Source organism: Varroa destructor, unplaced genomic scaffold (genome assembly GCF_002443255.2).
Source record: "Varroa destructor unplaced genomic scaffold, Vdes_3.0 BEIS01000007.1, whole genome shotgun sequence".
Taxonomy (NCBI): domain Eukaryota; kingdom Metazoa; phylum Arthropoda; class Arachnida; order Mesostigmata; family Varroidae; genus Varroa; species Varroa destructor.
The window spans coordinates 280,179-304,051 of NW_019211460.1; the positions used below are offsets into that span (position 1 = coordinate 280,179).

At 40.2% G+C, this 23,873-nt stretch overlaps 1 protein-coding gene across 4 annotated transcripts in view; it reads right to left on the reverse strand.

Moving 5' to 3' along the window:
- srl (PGC-1 family member spargel) overlaps window positions 1–17,453 on the reverse strand; it is a 40,436-nt gene extending 22,983 nt beyond the window's left edge. For 3 of the 4 annotated variants that reach the window (XM_086974363.1, XM_086974366.1, XM_086974364.1), the window contains exons 1-6: window positions 17,208–17,453; window positions 15,455–15,746; window positions 14,623–15,188; window positions 13,291–14,425; window positions 12,922–13,185; window positions 12,358–12,647 (exon numbers count right to left, since the gene is read on the reverse strand). In XM_086974363.1, coding sequence (XP_086830489.1) covers window positions 12,358–12,647; window positions 12,922–13,185; window positions 13,291–14,425; window positions 14,623–15,188; window positions 15,455–15,746; window positions 17,208–17,453 — 2,793 coding nt within the window. Of the gene's footprint in view, window positions 1–8,846; window positions 12,648–12,921; window positions 13,186–13,290; window positions 14,426–14,622; window positions 15,189–15,454; window positions 15,747–17,207 lie in introns of those variants that run through there. The other variant, XM_022814315.2, reaches the window with a different exon arrangement.
- Window positions 17,454–23,873: the final 6,420 nt, after the last annotated feature.

Genomic DNA, 23,873 nt, shown 5'->3' on the forward strand with positions numbered 1-23,873 from the left:
TTAAGTAGTTTCAAATCGGAGCTAAATTTAAAGTTGAACAAAGTGTCTAATAAAAGTTAAAATTTTATATTAAAATTGACAGTCGTTTAAGTAATGCCGTCTGTAAACATATTTAATGTAGCTTTGAAAGCTATCTCGGTACACAAACGATGCAGCTACTATAACTTGCGGAGTCATAATCAAGAAAATACGCTGTCCTATCTTCTACAATGTAATACATTTGCTTTAAAATAGAGCACTAAAAAAGTAGCTACAGATTTTTACCTTTATAAATATGTGAAGAGCAAAGATTAATCGGATGCAACCACCACAGAAGTTTATCGTTGTTCTACACTGCGGAAGTATTAGTAATCTCCAACTTAGAACCTAGCTAGTAGCCAGCAATACCCCAGCCCCACTCTTCATCATCTCAACCGTAGCTATGCGCCGTGTGTGACCAAACTACACAGGCAGACAAAAAGGTTAGACAGGTTTTTTTTTACTAAAGTACCCCATCCATCACTCTGAAGTCTTTTTTGCAATGTTTCGCTCGGTCTTTTCCCCTTACCCCAAAGGCGTGAGTGGTTTGTGCTAAATCTGTCGTCTGAAGAAAGTTAAGAACAAATGTATGTCTGCTAAGTGTATAAATACGTAGTAGTGCCAGGACATGATGTTTTATGTTGTCTAATAGCTCGATGGGGTTGGTTTTATAAATAGCGCTACTATTTAGTAATACACGTACGAGGGCTGTAATAGAACGAGAGCATGTAGTGCCAATGCCGAGGTGCATTAAGTTATTTACATAAATACTAACAATAAAATAAAAACAATAAATGAATCACGGTGTGGCCATAGGCAATGGGTTGTGATGTGGATGCAGAAGGAGAATGACGGCACAAATGTGAACGACTGAGCTAGAGATGCCGGTATCGACTGGATAAAAAAAAACAAGTCATTCTGATCCACAGAAGACATAGTGCTTAGCATTAAGTTGTAGATTTAACAGTAAGGAAATTTTTTTCGCATGAGAAGAGTTTTTTTCGTAAATTATTATTATTTTTATCGAGTTATTAGCATTAAACAGCACTATCACCACCTCTTGTACATCTAATCTGTTGAACGCGGCCAAACAAATCGGTAAAAGTAGGTTTACTGGCAAAAATTTTCTCGTGGCCGATTTTTTTTGATGCCTAAAACCTTCTCAGTTTAAACAACTGTAAACCTGCCTCAAATAAGAATATAATATGGCATATCGAAAACGAGGAATGATCCTAAAAGTCACTAAAGAACCATTAGGGAAGTTATCCAAGTTCACTACAACGAACAAAAAACTAATATCTCTTTCAATATTTTAAAACACGATTTGAATTTTTTACTCTTAACTTGAATCTATTCTATTTCTTTTAATCTATATTGTCTGCTCTAATTCTTTGTGATTTTTCTTGTTTTCATTCAACTTCGCTTAGCCACTTCACTTTTTAATCACGTTTTCTAATCATTCGTTGTCTCAAGTTGTTACTGTTCCTACCTTAAGTATTTTGCTGTGTTTCAGTAATAATCGAAGGATGGTATATCTACTTCGGAGCCTGACTTTGACATACAATTTTTCGAGCTCAAGTAAAATAACAATAACAAACTCGTAGAGCGATTATAGAGTTGCTTGCCAACAGAATATAATATAGAATACGGCATCAGCAAATGATTAATTAAAAAAAGAACACCGAAAAAGATAATACTGTTGCACGTGTGGCGCAATAAGCGTACGAAGAAACAAAAAATAGTACATATAACACAAAGTTTTAAGTTAAATCCCTATTAATTTGGAAGCTGTTCTATTTTCTCTTATGTATTAATATCGTCTAAAACTATTTATATCGGAATTATAATGTGTTTTGAGAGCCGACATGACAGGCCAGCTATCGAGGCCGATCACGGGAAGACATATGTATGAGTGTCTATCTAGATGCGGCCGTTTTGATTCAGCGTGCAGGAGGCAGTCGAAGAAATGATTATGCCGCTGGGCGACAGCAGGCGTAGCCTCCTCCTTCGAAAGCAGAAAAAATTACCCGAAACAGACGAAAACATCCGAAGCTGTTGGGTAAAACCCCTCACTTCTGCAAGAACGTTAGCGATGGTGCAAGAAACGTAGCAACAATAGTAGAACTTGGATCTCTTCCTATATCTAGTTCGCGTCAATGTTTCGGTACGAGCAAATACAAGACACATCCAGCGCTTACTTGACTGAGTCTTGGTTTTGACCAGATCCAATAACTGGTATGTATCTCCGGAGTTTTTGGCATCGTACCTATCGGGGTAGGGGAGCCCCCTCCTATTTTGCCGATGCCTTTGGGGAACACCAAGCAAGAGAAGTCCGGCTATCGCAATACAGCTCCGAATCCGAGAGAAAGAGAAGGCGCATATGTCAATTCGATGTGCGGTTCGTTTGTTCGTTCGTTCGGCTCGTCTCGTTGCTTCAGAGCTTCGTCGAACACACACTCCGATACATCGTGCTATTCAGCTCTGTAGCGGATAGTCGACAGCTCGTAATCGACGACTGAGTCTCTGCCGCTCGGTAACTCTCGATTCAAGAAGGGACCCGGCAGAACTCAGCCAACTCAAACTGACGCTGCTGTCAGCAGCACCAACTATCTGAAGGGCCTTCGTGACTACCGCAGACCTCGGCGGCTAACGCGCGATGGAGTCCCGCTGGGGCTGGGCGTCTACCTAGCAGCATCGCAAGATGTCGGATCTCGCCTCGCTTACTTGAACTGCTGGTCTCTTTCGACAGGCCCGATACGAAGCCAAAGCCGAATAGGCAGCAGCAAGGGAGAACCATCGACAGAGAGCACAGGCTAGTAGTAGTCGAAGTAATAGTAATGCTGCTAGTAGTCGCGGTAGGATCAAGTAGGACAACAAACACAGTCTGAACACATAGTCAAAGTAAATGAAAGAAACCAGAAGCTGCATCTCCTCCCACTTTGGGAGGCCTTTCTATAATTCGTAGCCAGCAGCAGCAGCAGCAGCGGTTCTGTGACTGTCATACGGACTGCTGCTACTGCTTCTGCTGCTGTCAATACTTCATAAACTAAATGTAGCACACTGTTTGCCAGTTCAAACGTAGTACGGAACTGATCCGATGGTCGTCAGCGTTTGAAGAGAGCTACTAGCGATTGACAAATTCTGAAGTTTATATACTATGGATGATATGTTACACAGCCGTTCCGTATATAGAGAAAAATGCTTAATTTTCTATATCGTAATCTAAACTGGTCGCCATACCTAAAAGGCAACAGAACACAAAGAAATTCTTCTTTAATAGATATGCTACACATGGGTAATAGACATAGCCTATGACTAGCTCTAAAAAGCTTAGCTTCTCGCTTAACTTCTAGGCGCGGAATTTTTTTTTTTGAACAAGGTTATTATCTATTCAAATATACGTATAGTATATTACATAATTCGAAAGGCGCCTGTATACGTTTTTTTCAAATCGTACATTGCTGCTTGTTGCAATACGTTCAAATACGTTTTACTAGTGACTGCAGGTGCCTTAGGCAATATCCCACGTGTTTACCATCCGTATTAACCGCAATATACTTTGAGTAGTCAGATGATTTACTAGCTAAATTATCGGGTCTCCGTTGCCAATACAATGAGCAGGTTTCTATCATTATACTTGGCGTGCTTGTGCATCATATCTGCGTCCGCATGTTTGGCTACCTGACCTATGATAAATATGCAAACGGTGACGTCCAATACTAAACAACCTGCTTGAAAACATAGTGCCATTATTTTCTTTCCTTGCCCCATATAGTGACTGCTAGTCCGAAACGTCAAGGCAGCTCCCACTCCCACATAGTGCTCAAAAAATAACCGCGTTTAGATCTGCGTGCCTAACTACGTTACCAGAAGTTTCCGAAGCTCTGTCAACCCCCACCAGTCAACCAACGCAGCGCCATAGGCGTCACACTTCAATGGTGCGCACCCAACCCACGCGGGATGAGCTGGGGTTTAACCTGGTCTCAACTCTAAGCCAGCTAATTTTATCGTAATTTATATATATACACATATTACTTATACTACTTAGATAGATAACTTGATGTCTGTCATCTTTTGATCAATGTGTGGTTCGTTAACGGCACCGCATATTGGCCTATTCCGAGATGTCGTTAACACACTCAAACGCCAATGCTTCACTGGCTTTTATATAGCACCATCGTGCATGTATTTTCCCATGTAATCCAAAAGGAACCGAAATCTGCTGTTAACGCTCAAATCAAAAGAAGATCTATCTTCTTTTTGGATGATCGCTTGCCAATTTTACAACTTAAACTGCTGTATTTCTGTATTCGCTCTATTTATGCATTTGTCTCCTTATCCAGTTGGAGCATCACCTAATTTCAGTAATTCCCTTAGCTCTGTTCATTTTTCGTAATAATTACTTTCGTGATTTAGATGTTCCATACGTCGGTAATCTACAGTAGTTTATTATACAAATCTTTTGTCGATTATCGGGTCTTCCCGCTAACTCGAGTCGCTTGTTCTACCGACAACAGTCAATAGCTTCGGCTGCGGTTGATTCGAACCCTAACATTAAAAAGGAGACGTGCAAACATCAGGCCGCTAGCAAAATCAACAAAGCAATTCGTATCTAATGACCTACATTTTCAAAAATTGCCCGCCATTTTAGCATAGATCGGATTCGAATTTTGGCAAAAAATGACAACTTCCCATCCTGTGCTTCCATATATAAATTTCCTACTCGAATATATATATGCGCTTCAACTCACATATAGGAAGTACAGGATTACTGTAGAAACACTGAAACATCCTTGCAAACCATTAGCTGAACGCGTGTAGTCGTCGTTGAAGGTTAACCATCGTAACGGACCAAAATAGTGTGAGAATGATTTGTGCAAAATAGCCGGCCGGAAAAATTATTAGCTAAATGGAAAAACAGTTGCGACGGAGCCATTCCACCTTCTACTGCCCAAAATGCTAGCAAAAACTTGGATGCGCCGAGCGTTTAGCGAAATAGGAATATGCTGAATTGGACGGACACTTAAGCAGAGATCAAAATTCTCGAATATGTTTGCACTTCTAGTTTAATTCAAGGGACTATTTGGGTCTTTTACAGACATTTATAAATTGTTTGCTTGTTTTGTCGTTTCTTTCATCGCAGGACTTCGTCACCAACCGGGTAGTAAGTGTAGCCTTGGCTGATTAGCTATGCATATATATAGCGAGTGAGCCCTATATAGAAAATATTGCAGGTAGCAAGCAGCCCATTGTTCTGTACCTTTTAGTTTTCTGCACGGGATCGAGAGAAAGCCGCAACCTAATCGCGATTTGTCGGCTTTGTTTCTGAATTTAATTGCGGACGAAAACCTGTAACGACAATTAAATTTCCTAACCAACTTTGGTCTGTCGACCGAAGTCAATCTTCATCGAATTGAGGAAAAGAGGCTTAGAGCTAGTTGAGCACGAATGACGCTGCGTGTTTACTAATTACCATCCTCTGGCCTTTGTACAATATTGAAGCTTGTTGCCTGTGGACATGAGCGGCTCTTCTGCGTGCTTGCGTCGAATCAGCGGGATACAAAGCACGAAGTGCTTCTCGGGCCGGATATGTGTTGGGCTAGCTGCTTCGTGGATGACAGTGGTACACATAGATGCATCTACATTAAGGTTGGCCTGCTTCGAATGTAGGACCAACAGCGCAAGCATTGTCGATGTACAGGCGTCCGATAGGCGAAGGGTTTTTCGAGAGCGTTAGCAAATGACGGCCTCTTGGGTTTTGCCTGTGTGCTCGAACAGATTAATAACAACAACCGGCTGTCTAAGATAAGGCCTGAGACGATGATATTCTCCACTTGAGACAACCTACAAAGGCCAGGCCCTCCAGGTGGCGGGAGATGACGCTTAAATCCGCTTCAGAATCAGATTGCTGACTAGTGATCTCATGTCTCTAATGGTGCAAAGAACTGCAAGAGTAAGGCATAAAAAACAGCTGCCTACCATTCGTTTATTTTTCAGGCTCCGCTGATATTCCGCTATGGTGGCGAGGAGAAATGAATAGCTGAAAATAAGCGATGAGTAAAAACGAATGGTATAAGGAACTATAGATAATTTCTATGACGATTAGTCAACTTGAAGTAGTTTTCTGATGTACACTTTATTTGAATCCGTCCGCAATTCCCCTAAAAATGCAATCTGTCTCGACAGTAGCACGAGATCAAATTAGTCATCGCGAAGATACTTTATAGCCACGGTACAACAAGACGTGTTTTGAACCTGAATGTCTCAAACACCTTATTATTCGGCGATCGTATTCTGCTGCTGTTATAAATGCAATTAGTAGCTGCGATAGATCAAAATCAGGTTACCTGAGAGGACTTGCTCGACCCTACCGAAAGCACAAACGCTCAAGTGAAGTATAAACGTGTTCAAGTGAAGCAGAGGTTCACAAAAATAGCTGTAGTCACTTGCTTCTGGCGCTGAAATGTTATTATAATAGAGGTTCTAGACATTTTACCGATTGGCCGTATTCACGAGTTCGAAATTTTAAACATCAGATAATCACCACCAAAATGTTTTCTTCATACAAAACAGTTATAACAATTTTCTAACATTTTCGAAATTAAAAGGAAGAAATTCAAGACTGATTTACAAGTTATAGTCTGGAAGACAGAATAATCGCGAATAAGGATAACTCCAGAATTATTTCGAAAATTCGTTATTGGCATATTCAGTGTAACAAAACTTTAAATAACAAGCAAGTTCTGAACGGAGAAGCCTTTCTGCAGGTTAGAATTTATTCACATGCGTGATACTCTAGCAAACTCTGCGGGTAAGAAAAAAGAAAGAAAATGTTGACATAACCATTGGCCTGACCAGATTTCATTTGTGCAACTCGTATATTGAAAACGTGGCTTTGCCTAAAGCACCTAAGTAGAACAGCTAGCTCAACTTAGTAATCAACTGACCAACTCATGTTATCGACCTTCATGGTAACACACACACACACATTTTTAGAAACTCCGGTTACCGAGGTCTGATTGTGAACTGTCCGTTGTTGCGCATTTTGAGAATGACCCGCTTTTCGCTATAATGGTTCTGAAGCAGTATTCAACTTCTGTCCCATTCTGCAGCATTTGCTTCGCCTCCTTTCTCTCTGAAAGAGCATGTCTCTGTGGATGCATATGGGAGGGAGGGAGAGGGAGAGGGAGGGAGGGAGAGAGAGAGAGGGAGGGAGTGGGAGGGAGTGAGTGAGTGAGCGAGCGAGCAAGCGAGCATCTATCGCAGTTTTAGTGCGTGAGCCCATACTTATGAATGTCCGTGTGTGCTTCAAGCGAAAAAACTTAACTATCCCTGAGCAAGAGAGGCCCTTCTTCTCAATGTTCAGAGACGCTGCACTGTTAGATGAATGCACAAGGGTTTCCTTACTAGCGTTTGCTTATCGTTTCTCTTTATCCGGACGTGCTTCGCTCCGCTTGTCCTGGTCGAGTTAGTCTATCAGATCTAGCCTGAGATAGAGACAGACCGAGTTCAGTTCCTATGCTCGTGGTCCAGCTTCTAGAATGGCAGAATACGACCGGTCCTAGAATTGTCTGCAGTGTCCGGCGTTCTCCATCAACCGCCCTATGGTATATTCTTAGAGTATGTAGCAGTCTTTGATGTTACCATGGCAACAGAGTGCATTTGAAATCTCTGAGTCAACCCTAGAAAGCTCTTTGTTTCCAATGGACTACAATGGCTAAACTAGAAAAATAAGCATATCTGGCATAGCATTATAATGTATGTATCTTCATGGAACTTGAATTTTAATCTACGCAGAAGGTTCCTACATGTGCCTGCTCTGAGCTAACCTTACAGGCAATGAGAGGACAGCTGCTACGTTATCTGCTTCAGAAAATCCCTTGACTAGTCGTAGGTGGAACTCTTGGAAGTTTTCTGGCATTGGTAGTAAGTAAGGCAAGGAAAGTAGGACAAGTTCTACATTACGGTACCCACATCTTTTAGTTGTGTAGATCTAAACTGCATATAACGCCGCGCATGCACAAGAACGGTGAGTGCAAAATAATTCGTCGAATGTTTGCGGCGTATTAGGCAGAACTAGCATGGGTGATTGTTAGGAATAATTCGCCATGTATAAGAACTTGCTAGAATTCTCATAGCCTTCTGTGACTAATGGTCGGAATTTAGATACACCACTATACGGTAACGTACCGTACCGTCAGATTTAATGGGAAAAAGTGAGCCTATTAAATTCACAAAGAAGAGCACAGAATAAAGCCAAGGACTGATAAACAGTTAGCCACATTGATTGTAGTCAGAACCAATGTTTCCGTCATATCACCTAATGGGATGTAACAAATAAGCACATGAGCCGTATTTTGAAGGGATTAGATATATCCATTACATAATATCGTTATTATTGTCGGATTTGGAATTTTCAGAGAAAAACATTCCTGCGCAATCGATTGCAGGTTTTCTTCCTGTATAATCTTATGTACTCAAGGCATAAAATAGGACATTCAAGCTGTTTTGCTAGATCATCCTTCAGACTCCATATATTTATTCTTTATTTTTAACCTTATTCTACACTTATAAAGCCTTAGTATCTCCCTAATTTTAGAGCAGGTGCACATTGATCTGCTGACAGAGACCTCATATTCTTCAGACAGAACGAAAGGTTTAGCTACGAACTCATTCCCTCGTATGCATACAATGTCCCAGTTCATCATAAGTCTGTTCAACTACTACATTCTTTGAAAAATATATGATCTAATTTAGTGGTGGTCGCGTCAAGTTGCGCATAAAGAAGCTGCTCTACCTAACTTAACTCCAAGAAAAAAAACGCAAGATTGATTGAAATGCACTTCATTACATTCCTTGTCTGCTACGTTTTCCATTGTTTTCAGTCCATTCGCTCGATGGATCATATAAACAAAGATATACATTACACACACTGTTATCGCTATATCTGAAGCAAAAATACTAGCAAGAATACCATTTCACATTCAATTGCATTTTAATTAACCTGAAATCACACTTCTTGGTTCTGGCTTTATTCACTATATTATTATTATTATTATTATTATTATTATTGGATAATTCACAAAGACGTATAAAATGACTGATGAGGATGCCAGAACAAAATATAGCGAAAAAAAGGAAAAAAAAGATATTTTTATGACCGCATATGCTGTAGGACATCATAATTAATCTCTAAACCTACCACGCAGCCTCTAGGTAGGCAAAAATTAGGATCGGATAAATACACGTTATCGTACATTTAATGACCGCCGCCAGATAAATCGCTTACTAAATTTCAACTCCAACAGGGCAGAAGTACCAAGCAGTGAACTTAAGGAACCAAATATTTATCTACTAAATACCCATTGCCCCTTAAGAATATTGCAAAATTCCTGAATTTCATCATACTTTTTTACAAAGACAAATAGAACCGACGTGCAACAATCTGAAAGCACAGCGTTCCTAGTAAATCCAGATTTGTTTTTTATATGTTTCCATATAAAAATAAGGAATTTTGTCTGGTGTAGACTTCGTTATACTTCAAAAGATCTATTTCAACATAATATTAATCGACATGACTCATCTCGTATACTAGTCATTCCCTGTTTCCTGCTTCTATCTATCTTCGTATGCTCAATAAAAACAGTAAATTGTCACCGATCGGTATACCTCATTTTTCTGGCACACTTTAAAGTCCTGTAAACAAATAGAAAATAAATAATTTTTTAAATTCGTTTGAGCTACTCACATTCGAAGTATCTTTCTCTCTTTCTCTCTCTCTCGCTGACTTACAATCACCGTTACATATACACCAACTTATCGATGCTAACAACCATTGAATTTTCGTATCGTATTTATATGCCTTGTCGCTTTACACATGTATCCACGCCCGCAGGCACACGTTCACGCACAGAAACCGTTGTTATTCAAGTTCACACTTGCGGCAACAGTAGGGTGAATAACTCACTCGTCGCACAACGTATACCATATCAAATATACGTACATATATAATTTTTCTTAACCATGACAGTGGTTAATTAAGTGGCAGAAAAGCACATGCCGGATAATTGACTTTCTGAAAGTTGGCTTTTGGCGACCATCGCGTCATTTAGCAACTTTTTAGCAAGCTTCCCTTAACTGTCCACGATCAATTACCTCCCATACTTCTACAGTTTAGGTCTCTCTAAAGTAGCTGCTTTTTTGCTGTTCGCGATAGCCGCCTCTCAACGATTAATTTTGAAGCATCTGGGTTTCGAAATTTGGCAGAAAATATCTCGTATTCATGTAAAGCTTAACTAACTATAACCAACGTTTTATGGTAAAAGTAGATTGGCTTGGACGCACCACCTGTCGTACACCTACCTGTATTGCATCTTGATAATACTTTGTGTTAACAAACCCAACGCCATCCGTGAACTTACACCTTATACGAGTTGACTAATTAAATATTGGGCTGCCCGTATCCTAGCAATAGCTTTTTACTCTATCCTAACCTTCAGATTTAAAGGCTAAACCAATCGATATGCTTGCATGCACGTTTGATTGTTCCGCTAATTCCATATATATTAATTCAACGACGGAAGAATCGTCGATGACCCAGTTTGTTTACGCCTAAATAGTTATTTGCATCGCTCTTCTATGTTCCTCCCTCTTTCGCCCTCGGATCAATCCGAGACGATAACGAAATCGGATGTGCGCTTAATGCACTAATAATAGGTATTAAACGCTCAACCTCCACTATTGATACTTCCCTCACTCTCGACCTTCACGTGGTCGTGATGCGCATTGTCAAAAAAGTAGATTTTTTTAAACACCTGTCCTTATACTGGTCATCATCATCAATCAATCAAGTACAATTAACAGTATCAACAACATTTCTATGTAATAATGTATCTACTAATGTGATATATATGTATATATAATGAGTGACCGCCCAACAGCATGAAAAAGGCTAAATTAGTAGCTTTAATCATTATGATAAAATACTTTTTGTTATGTGCCGCTTTGAATCTCTTCTAGTTCAGCGTTGTATGATCGTTATATGATTAATATCGTTGCCTTGCTAGTGTACCTATGGGAGATTTTATGCTGTTTATAGCAACACATTAAGTTGACAACTTACAAGTATATAAGGGACGCAAGTATTTGATTTACTCTTGGCAACACTAATATCTACACGACGCATGGCACCATTGATTGTCTCGAAACCGGAATACAAAGAATAGTAATAGCAATAGTAATAACTATAGTCTGGGATGTTGATCTTAGATGTTTTTTTCACTCAAGTTTTTGATCTATACCGTGTATTTGCTTGCCGTTGGTTGAAAAACAAATATTGGGGTGTCGCATTAACAGTTACTTACAGATACTGCCACGCTTTGTGCAAAATTTCTGTATTTCTAATGGTTACCTCATTGGAGATCTCGATAACAATAGATATGATATCAGTCATAACAACGTATGACGTTTGCTAGTGCAGGATTGTCGTCTTTATATTGCTTTAATTGTAACAAAGGTAAATGAAGCGAAAATGGTTTTAGCAACCTCATACTTCGCATTTGAGCACGCGCCTAGATGCGCAATAAACCCAAGAGAAGTTCTTAATTAGCGGCTCGTCAAATCTATCTTGAGGTTTAAGATTGGTGGATGTGAATCAAATTAACTTGTTGTAACGTTATGCTGTCTATGTAGCACATGCGACTGCATTCAACTTTACGGTTTCGCACAGTAGTAACAAATGGCGACCAACCGTCAACAAGCCCCATGTAAAATAAGCTTCCCAAGGAATCTAATAGAACCTTTTTCGTGTTAGCCTAAATATTTGTTTCTCTGGCATCGATCGAAGCTTCGTTAAATGCCTCTTCTGCTCTGTAAATCCACTTAATCTTTTTTTTTTCTATAATATATTTTTATTATTACTATTTATAGAAATATTTTTCTCGGTATGACAATCCACAGATCGGCCAAACGAAAATACAAAACATTTCCACAACGACATGCCCCAATGAGGTAACGTTATATGCATATTTGTTCTTCCTCATTGACTTAATAAGGGAACAGGTCAAGCACCACCATTTTCTAGAATTGAAGTGATTTGTGCATTATTTTATCGATAATCGTTAGACGCTGGCAGGGATAATTTCTGTCTGTTATTGTGCTAACCTAAACGGATATACGCAGGCTTTTCCATATTTGTGGTTCTTTGTTTTCATGTTTGTGTATGTAAATTGTCACGTTTCGTCTATGGTTAAGCTATCTGCCACACTTTCTTCTGGCCCCTGATAGCGGAGCACCTTTGAGAGATTTTAATAGGCTGTCGAAATCGTCGTCTTTCTTTACCAATTCTCCTTTAGCATCGCGCAGGTAGTCTTTTTCCGGCTGGCTGTCCAAATCAGACCACTGTTGTCCACAAAACTGTCGACGACCGCCAAAGCAGAGCTGAAACTTTGGCAGTTCCGGGTCGTCATTACCTCGTTCGACAGCCTGGTAAGCATCCTTTGCGCGCTCGAAAGTAACGAAGCCATAGTTTTCTCCAGCGTCCCTGAAGTGAAGAGAAACTTCCGCGATTTTTCCAAACCGAGAAAACCATTCACGAACTTGGACACGTGTTGTTCCTTCAGGAATTTTGCCTGAAATTTTAGGACGATATCGAAACAACTGAATTAGAACCAGGTTGAGCACTTAAGCAAGTGACTTTGACAGTGAAGTCGGAAAAAGTATGTAACTTATATACTGATATAAGGAGAGCTCATATTTTTATGTTACATAAACCAATAAGTTGAAACCAAGTCATTAATGATTACTAAAACGAAGAGGAACATTGCTATGCAGTAGCGTGTAGTGCACAAGGATGTACAGTAAATGAAGCAACAAAGTGAAATTCACTTCATGAGATCTACTAACCGACATAAATAATTTTTCTGTCGCCACCTTTGCGAATCTTCTCGAGTGCTTCCTGCATTGCTGTCAACGTCTGAGACCGCTTTTGATATGGCGCTGATGGCTCTGCAGATTGACGGGGCGCATCCATACACCAGATATTTTTCCGTTCCCTCTTCGGTTGCAAAGGTGGACGCTGAGTGTTTGTATTACGGTTCTCCCAAACGGCTGTTGCGTACGCCTCTCGCTCATTGACTTCCAGACTACGTTGTCGATGTGCATGAGAACCTAAATTTAAAATGAAAAACGCGCATTTATTACTCGTGAGAATAATATATATATGGCGTTAAATGAAACTAAGGTTTGCCGTCCAAAATTTTTGCAAACACCCACCAACAGTGTAATCTGGTGATGGACACCTGCAACGACGACAGCCATCTCTTGATAAACTCCTCTTTCGGTAAGATTGATCGCCGCGCTGTCTGCTATTCCCAGCAGAGCCGCTGCATCCGCAGCAGTCTTCAATGCTCCTGCTACGGCTTCTAGCGCTATCCGATGAGGTAAAAGAGGAGTTGCTGGTAGCTGACCCACTCCTGCGGCGACGCCTACGGTAGGAACAGGCATCCGATCCCGAATTGCCATTTCGATTGTTGTTGGGGTCTCGTCGCAAGGACTTATTGAGGCCGCGAGCTTTCTCATCGTTCCACTGTGGACCTTCATGATCATCTTCAATTATCTCGTTAACTAATGCAGCTTCATTCCCTTCATGACTTTTTCTCTCACGATAAAGGCTCTCCACACTAGAATCCGATGAACCACCTTCACTTAATGCTGTCGCCATAACTTCTTCTTCTTTCACAAAATTAACAAGCTGTTCGTTATGATTTACACCGTGACTGACGAATGCCATGCCATCGTCAATCGTCCAAATCCCCTGATTACTGGCCAACACCATAGATCCATCTTCTGATTGCGCAGGTATCATAACTTCCCCCGGAGTCTGATCGGACTGCTGTAATGTTACCATCTGCACAGCGGTTGGCATATGCTGATTGACCTTAAGGAGACTGCGAGGCGTGGGCTGTTGCAGGGCCACTTCAGCAGGTTCCTGTTTACACGGTTGCTCTTGCTCTTGTTCCAAACTACCATTGACAGCCATCGACTGGGTCTCATCTCTTCTCTGGCGTTTAGCTAAGCTGAGATCAGGCAACACTTCGATACGGACCGGGCTTTGCTCTTCGTCACTTTCAACATCCATCGGCTCCGGTTCCAGATTGTCCTGATCTGCTTGGGCGGCTTTCTTCTGGAAACAATAGTCATGATCAAGGGCTACGAGAGAAATTTCGGCGGCTTTTGAAGTGGGCACCTGCAGCAAGATAGATTGTCGCGCCGACGCCTTCTGCGCGGCAGCCTTGAGCTTTTCGACCAGAGAACGCGGCACGACCTTTTGCTTTGATGTTGTCTCGCGGTAAGGCGAGACTAGTAGACCATCGAGGCGGAGTTTTGGCGCCGATTCTGTGGGAGATAGCTGAAAATTACAGGCGTCGATTGAGAACACATTTGGCATTAACCGATGTAATTGAATGCGTACGACATTATAGCGTTTGTTGCGATCTTTAAGTAAGAATATGAAAATCTTGAAAAATGAAATTAGAAACCTTCCATGTGAAACAAAGTTGAACGTTTGCTTGTAAGCCCGAAATTTTGAACTTTATTACGACTTACCGAAGACACTTTAGTGCAAGTTAACGAGCTATTGGTGTTGCTATCGGATAGTGCAGGCGGAATGCTGTGCGACTTCTTTTTTTTTCCACCATCCCGATTGCTACAACTAATTGAGTTTGAATTCTCATTGTTGTTATTACTTTTGGTATTGTTGTCATTCTTATTTTTGTTGTCGCTGCTGCTGATGTTGTTGGTCTTACTAGTGTTATTTCTGTCCACGCTTTTGGGAGATCCGATATTAGTAAATTGGCTGTTGTTGCTAGCCGCACTGTCAGCGCAACTTGGGTACATCTTAACTGGAGTTTTTCCAAGTTGCGGTGAAATATCTAAAAGTGAAGTTGCTGCATGGGCACCTTGCCACTTGATAGGAGATGAGGGTGGCGTATCCAATATTCGCCGGGTACGGTTTCGTTTGTGTAACGACTTCCGGCTGCTTTTTTTCGCTTGCTTTTCGTCAGTGCTATGGGCACCACTAGATAGAAATGCAGGAAGTTCTGTTATTGTGGAATTGCCCGATTGAACAGGGGACAATTGTAGAAAGGACGCACCTTCCGGTTCCATTAGCACTGCAAAATAATAACAAATGACACTGTAGATACGGTTATAGTTGACTAACTCAGCAAGATCAATAACAGATCCAAGGAGCATTGTCTATTTTTATTGTATCGCATAATGTATTCAAATAACTTCATTTGTTAATAAGCTGTTAAAATTTAATAATAACGAACAGGTTAAAACTGTGATTCGAGTGAGTGGGACGCAATTAAATTGCCGCAATTGGCTATTAATACGGACTGTCAAAAAGCATAAGTTGTATATCACTCCTTCTTACCTGAGTGTTTCAAACGACTACTTTCGTCGTCACTGACGATTCGATTTCTTTTTTTTCGTTTAAGTGTAGCTACTTCTGCATCGTCCCTAAGACGCAACTTCATCTTGCCGTAATGATGTGGCAATACTCCCATTGTGCGCGCGCAACCGCTGCGGACTTCGAAATATTCGTTTTCGTTACCTGGATTCGAGACGCATCCACTTGCAGCGGTAGGTTCCTCTAATGAGTCCACGGATTCAATATCAACAAGATCCTCACGTGTTTGCGATGAGTCATCGCCAAGCGAAGCAAACTGCGAGACCATAAGATAGCATATTCAATAATTTCTTTTGAATAATCGACAAAAGCAATCTTCATACCCCGCAACGCACTGGTGGTGACACGAAAGAACTTAAAATTCAAGAAACAGTCGGGAGCAACGTTGGAAATTACTTGAGACGAGCGCCATTTTCAAGTTTAATGAGATTAGTCGGAACATTAAATTACTAGATTAGTCTCGATTCCACGTAAGTTAGTGTTGCTTACCCCGTGCATGAAGCAAAACTAAAAACAAACATAGGTGGCCCTTTTGAAACACTGTTATCTTAACGGACCGAAGTGCGCGTGAAATTGATCTTTGCCCATACCATGATCATGCCGCTCGCCAAATACATTGGTACTTGGTTTTCCTTTGTTTAAAGCAAACGTGGTACCCTGCTTGATTTCCCGGAAAGAACTCGCTTGGTTTGCCACCTCAACATCAATGAACCTCAGTGATCTTTACTATGCCATCAATGACCCTCAGTGATCTTTACTATGCCGTTAATGACCCTCAGTGATCTTTATTATGCCGTCAATGACCCTCGGTGATCTTTATTATGCCGTCAATGACCCTCAGTGATCTTTGTTGTGCCAAGTCGAGCAAGTTTACAGGCACCCAATAGCCAACCGCCCCTGCGTAGCACACAATAGTTCTTCCGACTCGCTGAGGCCACTTCGAGATCGTGTCATATCATCAGATCAGAGAGGTACGACGGAGGGACGCGAACCTCGAGATTCACCCAGTGATGTTGTAATGGCATTGTACATCTCTGTCGTCACAGTTTCCGTGAGGACAGAATCGACATATCGCTAGTGTAGTAATCGCTAGGCAAGTATTTCGCGATTTCTCATGCATAGGATAATCGCCTTCTCCAAGGCACGTTTGTACCAGAAATGTACATACTGAACCAGAACAATGCATATAACTATGCGCTCTTCAATGCCCATATGCATAGAGCATAAATTTTTCTCATGTGTTGCGCACATCGGCTCAATGGACCGCCTAGCTGAGATTGAGGTCAAGAAGTCTAATAAACGATAAGAAAAGAAAGAACAATACAGAATCCTTTCGCTAGTCGAGAATCATCATTGAGAATATAGCAAGATAGATTTTTTCCAGTTTTCCCGGAAGCGTAAACTTTTTTCAGGGCACTAGCGCCCATTCATGGAGACTACAGTCTTGTTGGTGTAACACGAGCTCTACTTTGTTAATGAACGTCTCCGTGTATCGAACTTGCGTACAAATGCTAGATTCACCATCTCAATTAATCAAGCACACTTACAACTTCTTGATTAGTATTCTCGTTGTTCAGACGCTTTTGTTTATTATTATTTTTCAATAATTTTACCGCATTTCCCTTTTTGTAAAAATAAACGCGTCTGTCCAAAGGCAACGTCCTCCCCGACAATCTATGCCCAAAGCATGCGAATGGGCAATTATGAAAGAACCCACCACTGGCTCAATGTCTTCTTCTTCGAAAACAGAAAATGGGTCGAGATGGAAGCTGGCCATATTTCCCATATCGTCAACGCCTGGAAGTAAATGCATGAAGTCGTTCGCCTGGTCAAGGATGCCCGCATCGTTTTCGAGAATTTCGTCCATGAGTTCTGAGAGACAGAGTGATTCGTCGCGTCCACGTGCGGCAGGAGCAACTTCCCGCTCGTGGTCCGAACGCCGGAAGTCTACAGTGGCCGTCATCGTCGATGTGATACGTATGCTTAAAGATGCGCTGGCGAGCGGCAACGCTCGCCAAAACGGTTACCGACCAGCGCCGCTAATGTGTGCAGATCCTTCAAACGTGTTGCAAGCAGGATCGCGATCGAGGCCGTTGACACGTGAGAACTCTGTGAAAAAAAAGTAATTCATCGATTTTTCACCTATAATTCGGAAATAGAAGCTAACTACTTACGATTCCAAACATTTTTTTCAAGTAGAAAAATCTCTATGTTATTAAAGTCTATACTTTTTGCACCTGTAAGAGGCCCTGCAATAAGAAGTTGTACCATAAATTAAACATCTGCCATAAAATTAAACATATTACAAACGGGTGACTACTTAATAAACTACTACCAAACTAGTTGAGTGCTATTATTTGCTTTGCGTCTTTAAAAAATCGTAGGTTACATAGCTATCACTCGTCTTGAGTACGTTACCTAGAATACTGCTAAAACTAACTGTCTTTCTAATCGATCCAAATCGCTTTGGATGTTTTTAAGCTTCAGGCTTTATTTTAGGGGGTAGTCTGCTTGTGCAATGACTCGATTAAAAGGTATTCCTTTCCCTCGAAAAGAAAGCTAAACACATTCAGCACACTTCTGGCGAAACAGCTTAGCCTATATTTTATCGAAACATATCCACTGGAATAAATAAAGCTAGAAACAAAGATGACGTGAAAAGCTGTATTTATATTGTCTCGTATTCGACGACTATTTTGCTTGGCGTAACGGGATAACTGTCGGCGTGTACCTAAGATATTCTTAACGTTAGGTTAGGTGTACAACATTAACAATTCAGATTATTAAAACAAACTAACGGCGAAACATGCGGTAAGCAAAGTCTGCGGATCCGAGGACCGGGATTCAAACTATCATATACTATGTCAGTTGAATTTATAACATATACAGTGTAACAATACCAAACACGACGAAAAGAGCCGTGTGTTAATTGTATCAACATGTCATTATGCTATTACGTTTTTGCGAGGCAGAGAGATAAATTAATTAATGATCAAGTGAGTGCGAGACAAATCCAACGGGTCTGTCCAGTAATATCTACATCACGAATATTTGAGACAGAGAAATTTATAACCACTACAATAGATCTATATAAAAGCGCTCAAAAAACTAAGAAATTTGCTGTTCATGTAATTGAGTACAAATATAATTAGTAGTTATGTTCTAAAAAATAGGTAGTGAAAGAATATTCGTCCGGTTATAAGTAATTCTTCAAAATACTTCCTGTAATTCTAATGCCAAATATTCACAGTTCAAACCTTTATTCGCTTTATATTGACATTGTTAGTACTTGTTCTTAGGGCAATGGAGAATAAAAAGAAACTTCAAATACAAAGAAATAGCCCTAAGGTTCTGTATGCTAGCTTAACTCCAGACCAGAGCACTGTAAAATGTTTACGAATGTAAATCAATGTACCGATGTACGAGAGACTAAGTACGTTCTCAAGCGCATTACATTACCTGGTAAAGTTGAACTCATCCCCTTTAGTGCAGCCTTACAACTGCACTATACAGATTTCCACAAACAGGTCAAAAACACCCTCGTCCGTGTACTTATCTGCACTTGATTCATTTTCCTCATCGCAAGACTACAGTTTGCTGCAACTGGCTCAAAAGACTCAAAATGGACAATACAATCTTCTGTCGTGATCAATGTACTGCCTCTTCGGTTGTAAACGTATTTGGATTGGATCTACTATAGTAATACGCGGGGGAATAATAGTTAATAATGATACTGAATTTTTGTCGGTAAAGCCAACATAGCCAAAGGACACAGTTTCCAGTTACAATAAAAGGGCCGTCGTTACGATACATAACTCTCATTGAGCCTTAATTCGTAATGTGCTTAACTTATATTTAACAAATGCACTATTTTATCATAGCGTTTAATTTTCCGCATTTCAAACGCATGAAAAGACAACCTAATCTGTTGGAGACTAGACTAACTAAAACCCAGTATTTTAGAATCAATGTATTACAACTTAAAGCAAACAACCCACCAATACACAAGCGTGCTTGACACCTACTTTTGGCAGCCCTAAGAAATCGAAGAATATGTTTTGCCTTTGAATATTTGGGCCATATGCGGACCTCTTAAAAATAATTTTAAATCATGTAGACTAGGCGAAAAAAGTACTGTATCAGCCGTCACGAAAAAACTAGTTAGGAGCGTTAAATACGTGGAAAATACTTTTTCAGTTGACTTATTATCAAGTCGAGCAGCTTTAGTTTTTAACACGGAGCGAACAGTTTTATTTTGAAACAATTCTTAAGTTATATCCGTTCTCACCGCAAAGTTACATAAGTTACGCGTAAAGATACAATCATTTTAGAAATCATCGTTTCATAGACAATCTATTTCTGGTTTCAATCAGTACGTGCTGCCCGGGTGGCCACTTCATGCAAGAAGACATACACAGACATACAAATACGCACAAAAAAGCAAACGCGTATTATCCTTATATCTTAGGTTAATATTCGTCTACTGAGAAAGCCTCGTAATAAAATCCTTATGAAATATTTACACCTCACTCACAAGAATTATATCAGCGAGCAGACACACCTCGTGTACAATTAAATGTCCGATTACTTTATTCAATTCCTGTGTCGGTAAATTTCCAAGATGTCGTACTAAGAATAATTATTCTTACTGCGTATACAAAAACTTTACCTCAAACGTAAGAATACTCCAATATAAAGTTCGAGGACAGACGAATCTTAAAATCGGTATAACATCTTAGTCGTAAATACGGGTGTTTTACGGGACGGAAGGAGGGAGTATGTAGAATTCTTGCTTTCGCTAGTTTGGGGCCGTAAACGTCGATTTACAACTGTATCGGATACTACGGACTCTCATCTTATCTGTGAATCAAAAAGACAGCAAATCAATAATGGTTTCCAGGCCGCGTTTTGTTCTCGTTGTGATTTCTATATTGCTACCAGTATGATTTATTGTCTGCCACTACTAGGTGATCTATATAAATACGGCTGTAGCATAATGTGTGGTAGTGGTCTCCACACAGTCAGGTTGCTTCTGTACTGACTTGATGCAATCATCTGTCGCGGATTGATAACGGCAACCAGAAATGCTACGTCGAGACAAAATAACCAACAAAGATCAAACCATAACTATAGACCAAACTGGCTTCAAAACTAGGTGTCCATATTTTTCTCAATGACAGTTACATGATTGTGACTACATAACAGTCTGAAGGCAGAATACATGAATAGCTGAATAAAAGACCGGACCTAGTTTAGAACAGCAAATTTTTTGCGGGCTGTGGAGAAGTGGAAACTAGAACAGATTTCTTGACCCAATAGCAGATTAGCTTGGCTATCAGCCTTAAGCAAAGAAAATCACACTCTTGAGAACAAAAACACAATAGGCTGTACGCGACTGAATTTTCATGCAACCAACCAAAGTAATAGATGAAGATTTACTACAAACACTTTACGAACATCGTTTGTTTAATACGAAAACACATACCACACAGAAGTACACGTTAACATCCAAGTTTTCAATAATACTCAAAAAAACATATTCACATCTGGAATTCATCTACATACACTTCGATCGCATATTGTGTCAAGAAATGTCATATTAACTAGTGGATTGTTTGCGATGTCAGTTCACTCCCAATTTACAAGATTCCATTACTTGACATACTCAACAGCTCAACGACGGAAAAACGCTCGCAAGCCTTCAACCAGGAGGTTTACAGCTGTTATGTCTATGTCGATATTCACCGATTTGCAACCTTAGAAATTCTTCATACAACGGCATCGTTTTGAAGGATAGCTCTATCTTCAGTGAATATCGGTCGCAGACAACTTCAAACATGACAACGAATTAGTAAATTGTACTTTACGTTCCGTAGGATTTTCAAAGCATGTTCACATCTATATATATATATATATATTTGGACCATTAATATGCTTATCAAGCGAAATCACAGCTTGGTTTGACCGCAGTTTTCTAGTAACCTCGGACCCTTTAGAATCTGAACAAACTCGTTGACACAGGGACTGACACTTAGTCTTGTGATGAATCGTACTCAGTAACGCGTATGTTAGCAACCCGTGTGCCCCTTTGATAACTGCAGTAGCGGCAGTGCAGCGGTTCTCTTCCCTATTTTCAACAATGAAAAGTAATCTGATATAACCGAAACCTGTTATCAGCGACAAATTCCGATTAGTACACACTTTCTAGAGAATGTACATAAGAAGTAATGGATTAACAAGGCTTATCCAGATTAGTTATTGTAATATTTGTTAAGCAAAAACTCTATGTAACAACTAGTACCAAATCTTAACCGATGAGTACGACTTCTGGCAATTATTCCGGTAACTCACACGAGCCCATAGTACTAGTTAATGGAGAACCCGACTGGCAAGTAGTGCTGCGTAAACCAGAAAGAATACACACTTAGTTGATATGATCTCTACTAACCCTAATTGTCCTACTACTGCATAAACCTAATGAGATAAAATAAAATGCGCCTCTTCCCCCGCTAAGCTAACTAAAGGGTACCTTGAGCTGATATCAAAAATGAAAAAAAATTGTCATCACTCGCTGCTGCTACAAAACGCACCATCCACTAGATGTTCTTTTCGTATAAATGTCTCGTTGCCACTGTGGTTTTTCAAGAAGAAGAAGGAAATTTATTTCCCATTATATATTCCGCAAGCGCTAAACAATGTGGAGCTAGTGAATAATCCGGTAAAGGAGCATAAAACATGATTTTTTCCACTTACGTTTCATATTTAGCATTTTGAGTATAAAATCTATTTTGTGTTTGAGGTAGTTGTCCTTCACGATGTGGTGCGAGTACAGTGTCCTGCTGGTTAAATGTCGTTATTAATACGTCTCTTAAAATAAAGATTTATTACAGTAGACGGAGTAAGGCTCCAACCGTTAGAATAGTGAGCTGATGGTTGGTTTAAGCCTGCTAAAAATAGACAGTTAAGTTTTATACTTGCCTATCACAAACTTAACAAGTTAACTCTGGAAACAACGAACAACAAGGAAACGACTAAATTCGCACTGAAATGTCAATTATCGCAGTAACTATAGCTCTTTGTGAATATCGCAGTGAAAATATCCTGGTGAAGGTCCTACACTACTATAGCAAATAAAGAGAAATCGAGGCCCGACATCCATACACAAGATCACGCACACACCTTCTGAAAAAAAGAACGAAATGGCGTGGGATTCAGTCGCATTTGTGCAGCAAGACACAAGCAAATTGTCGAACCCGAAGTGTCGAAGGACTGATCAATTTATGGATAAATGAAGTGGGCAACTAGGCTCGAGTCAAATTTGCGAGATAACTGTCAGTACTATCTCAAAGAGCGACATGCGGGTGACGCAGTCGGTGGAAGCCCAAGCAAAAAAGAACCACGGGTTAAATGACTTCGTGCTTCAGTATCTAAAATATCGTGGATGCATTCATGGAACCGATCAGCATCTGCTTGAACTGGTAGACCCCGTTGCGTACATAACGCAATTTGTTCCTTGTTCTCCGGTTGTAGACAGCACTCATGGAGAAGTTCCAATGTACTGAAGCAATAAATACGGGAGCAAGGGTTATCAATGGGCAGCAGCGATTACATGCTCTGTTTCGTGATAGCATTTAGTTTGAGTTAGTCAGTCCAATCAGAATCGCACCGTGTCATCATTGTTTTTGGCCAGGACAACGGAAGAGGACTTCTGGCTTCGTGGAAGCTCAGATGGCTTTGCTGCGTAGTCAGAACCTCATGACATAAGTCCTACCTCTTTACTGGTGGCAGGGTGTCGTTGATAACCTGGTTGTTGATTGATATCGATCGCTATATTGTTGTATGAGACCTATGTGTGTAACTTTGCTCTATTGCTTAGTGAAATTACCGCCGTGCTGGTTCGACCAATCCTGCACGTAGCCTGAATAACTTAGCGCTATAAAAGAAAACTCCGTCATCGCCTTTAGCTAATGGTAAGTTTCGTGGTGCAATATATACATATAGGAGTCTGCTGTGTACTACAATGGTTTAAAATACCATTGAATGTGAGATGGCTATTTCACCATCATTCACCATGTGACTTAATGGCAGGCCGATGTATCCATTATCTAGATCTATCTATTAGATAGATAGCACAAAATAGTATAACGCTTAGCTTCTCTCAAAATCTAAGGAAGCTATACCATGTCTTATATCGTTTATGATAAATAAATTATTGACGTATTGCTTTCAAAAGGATTTTTGACAAAGCATGCCAGACCATTCATGCTTATGGTTTTATATACGCTGTTTTATATATTTTCCATTCAGTTTCCAGTTAATAATTAATAGCCCTATAAAACGCGTGCGTCTAAATACATACGATGTAGTTAAATAACTTTCATAC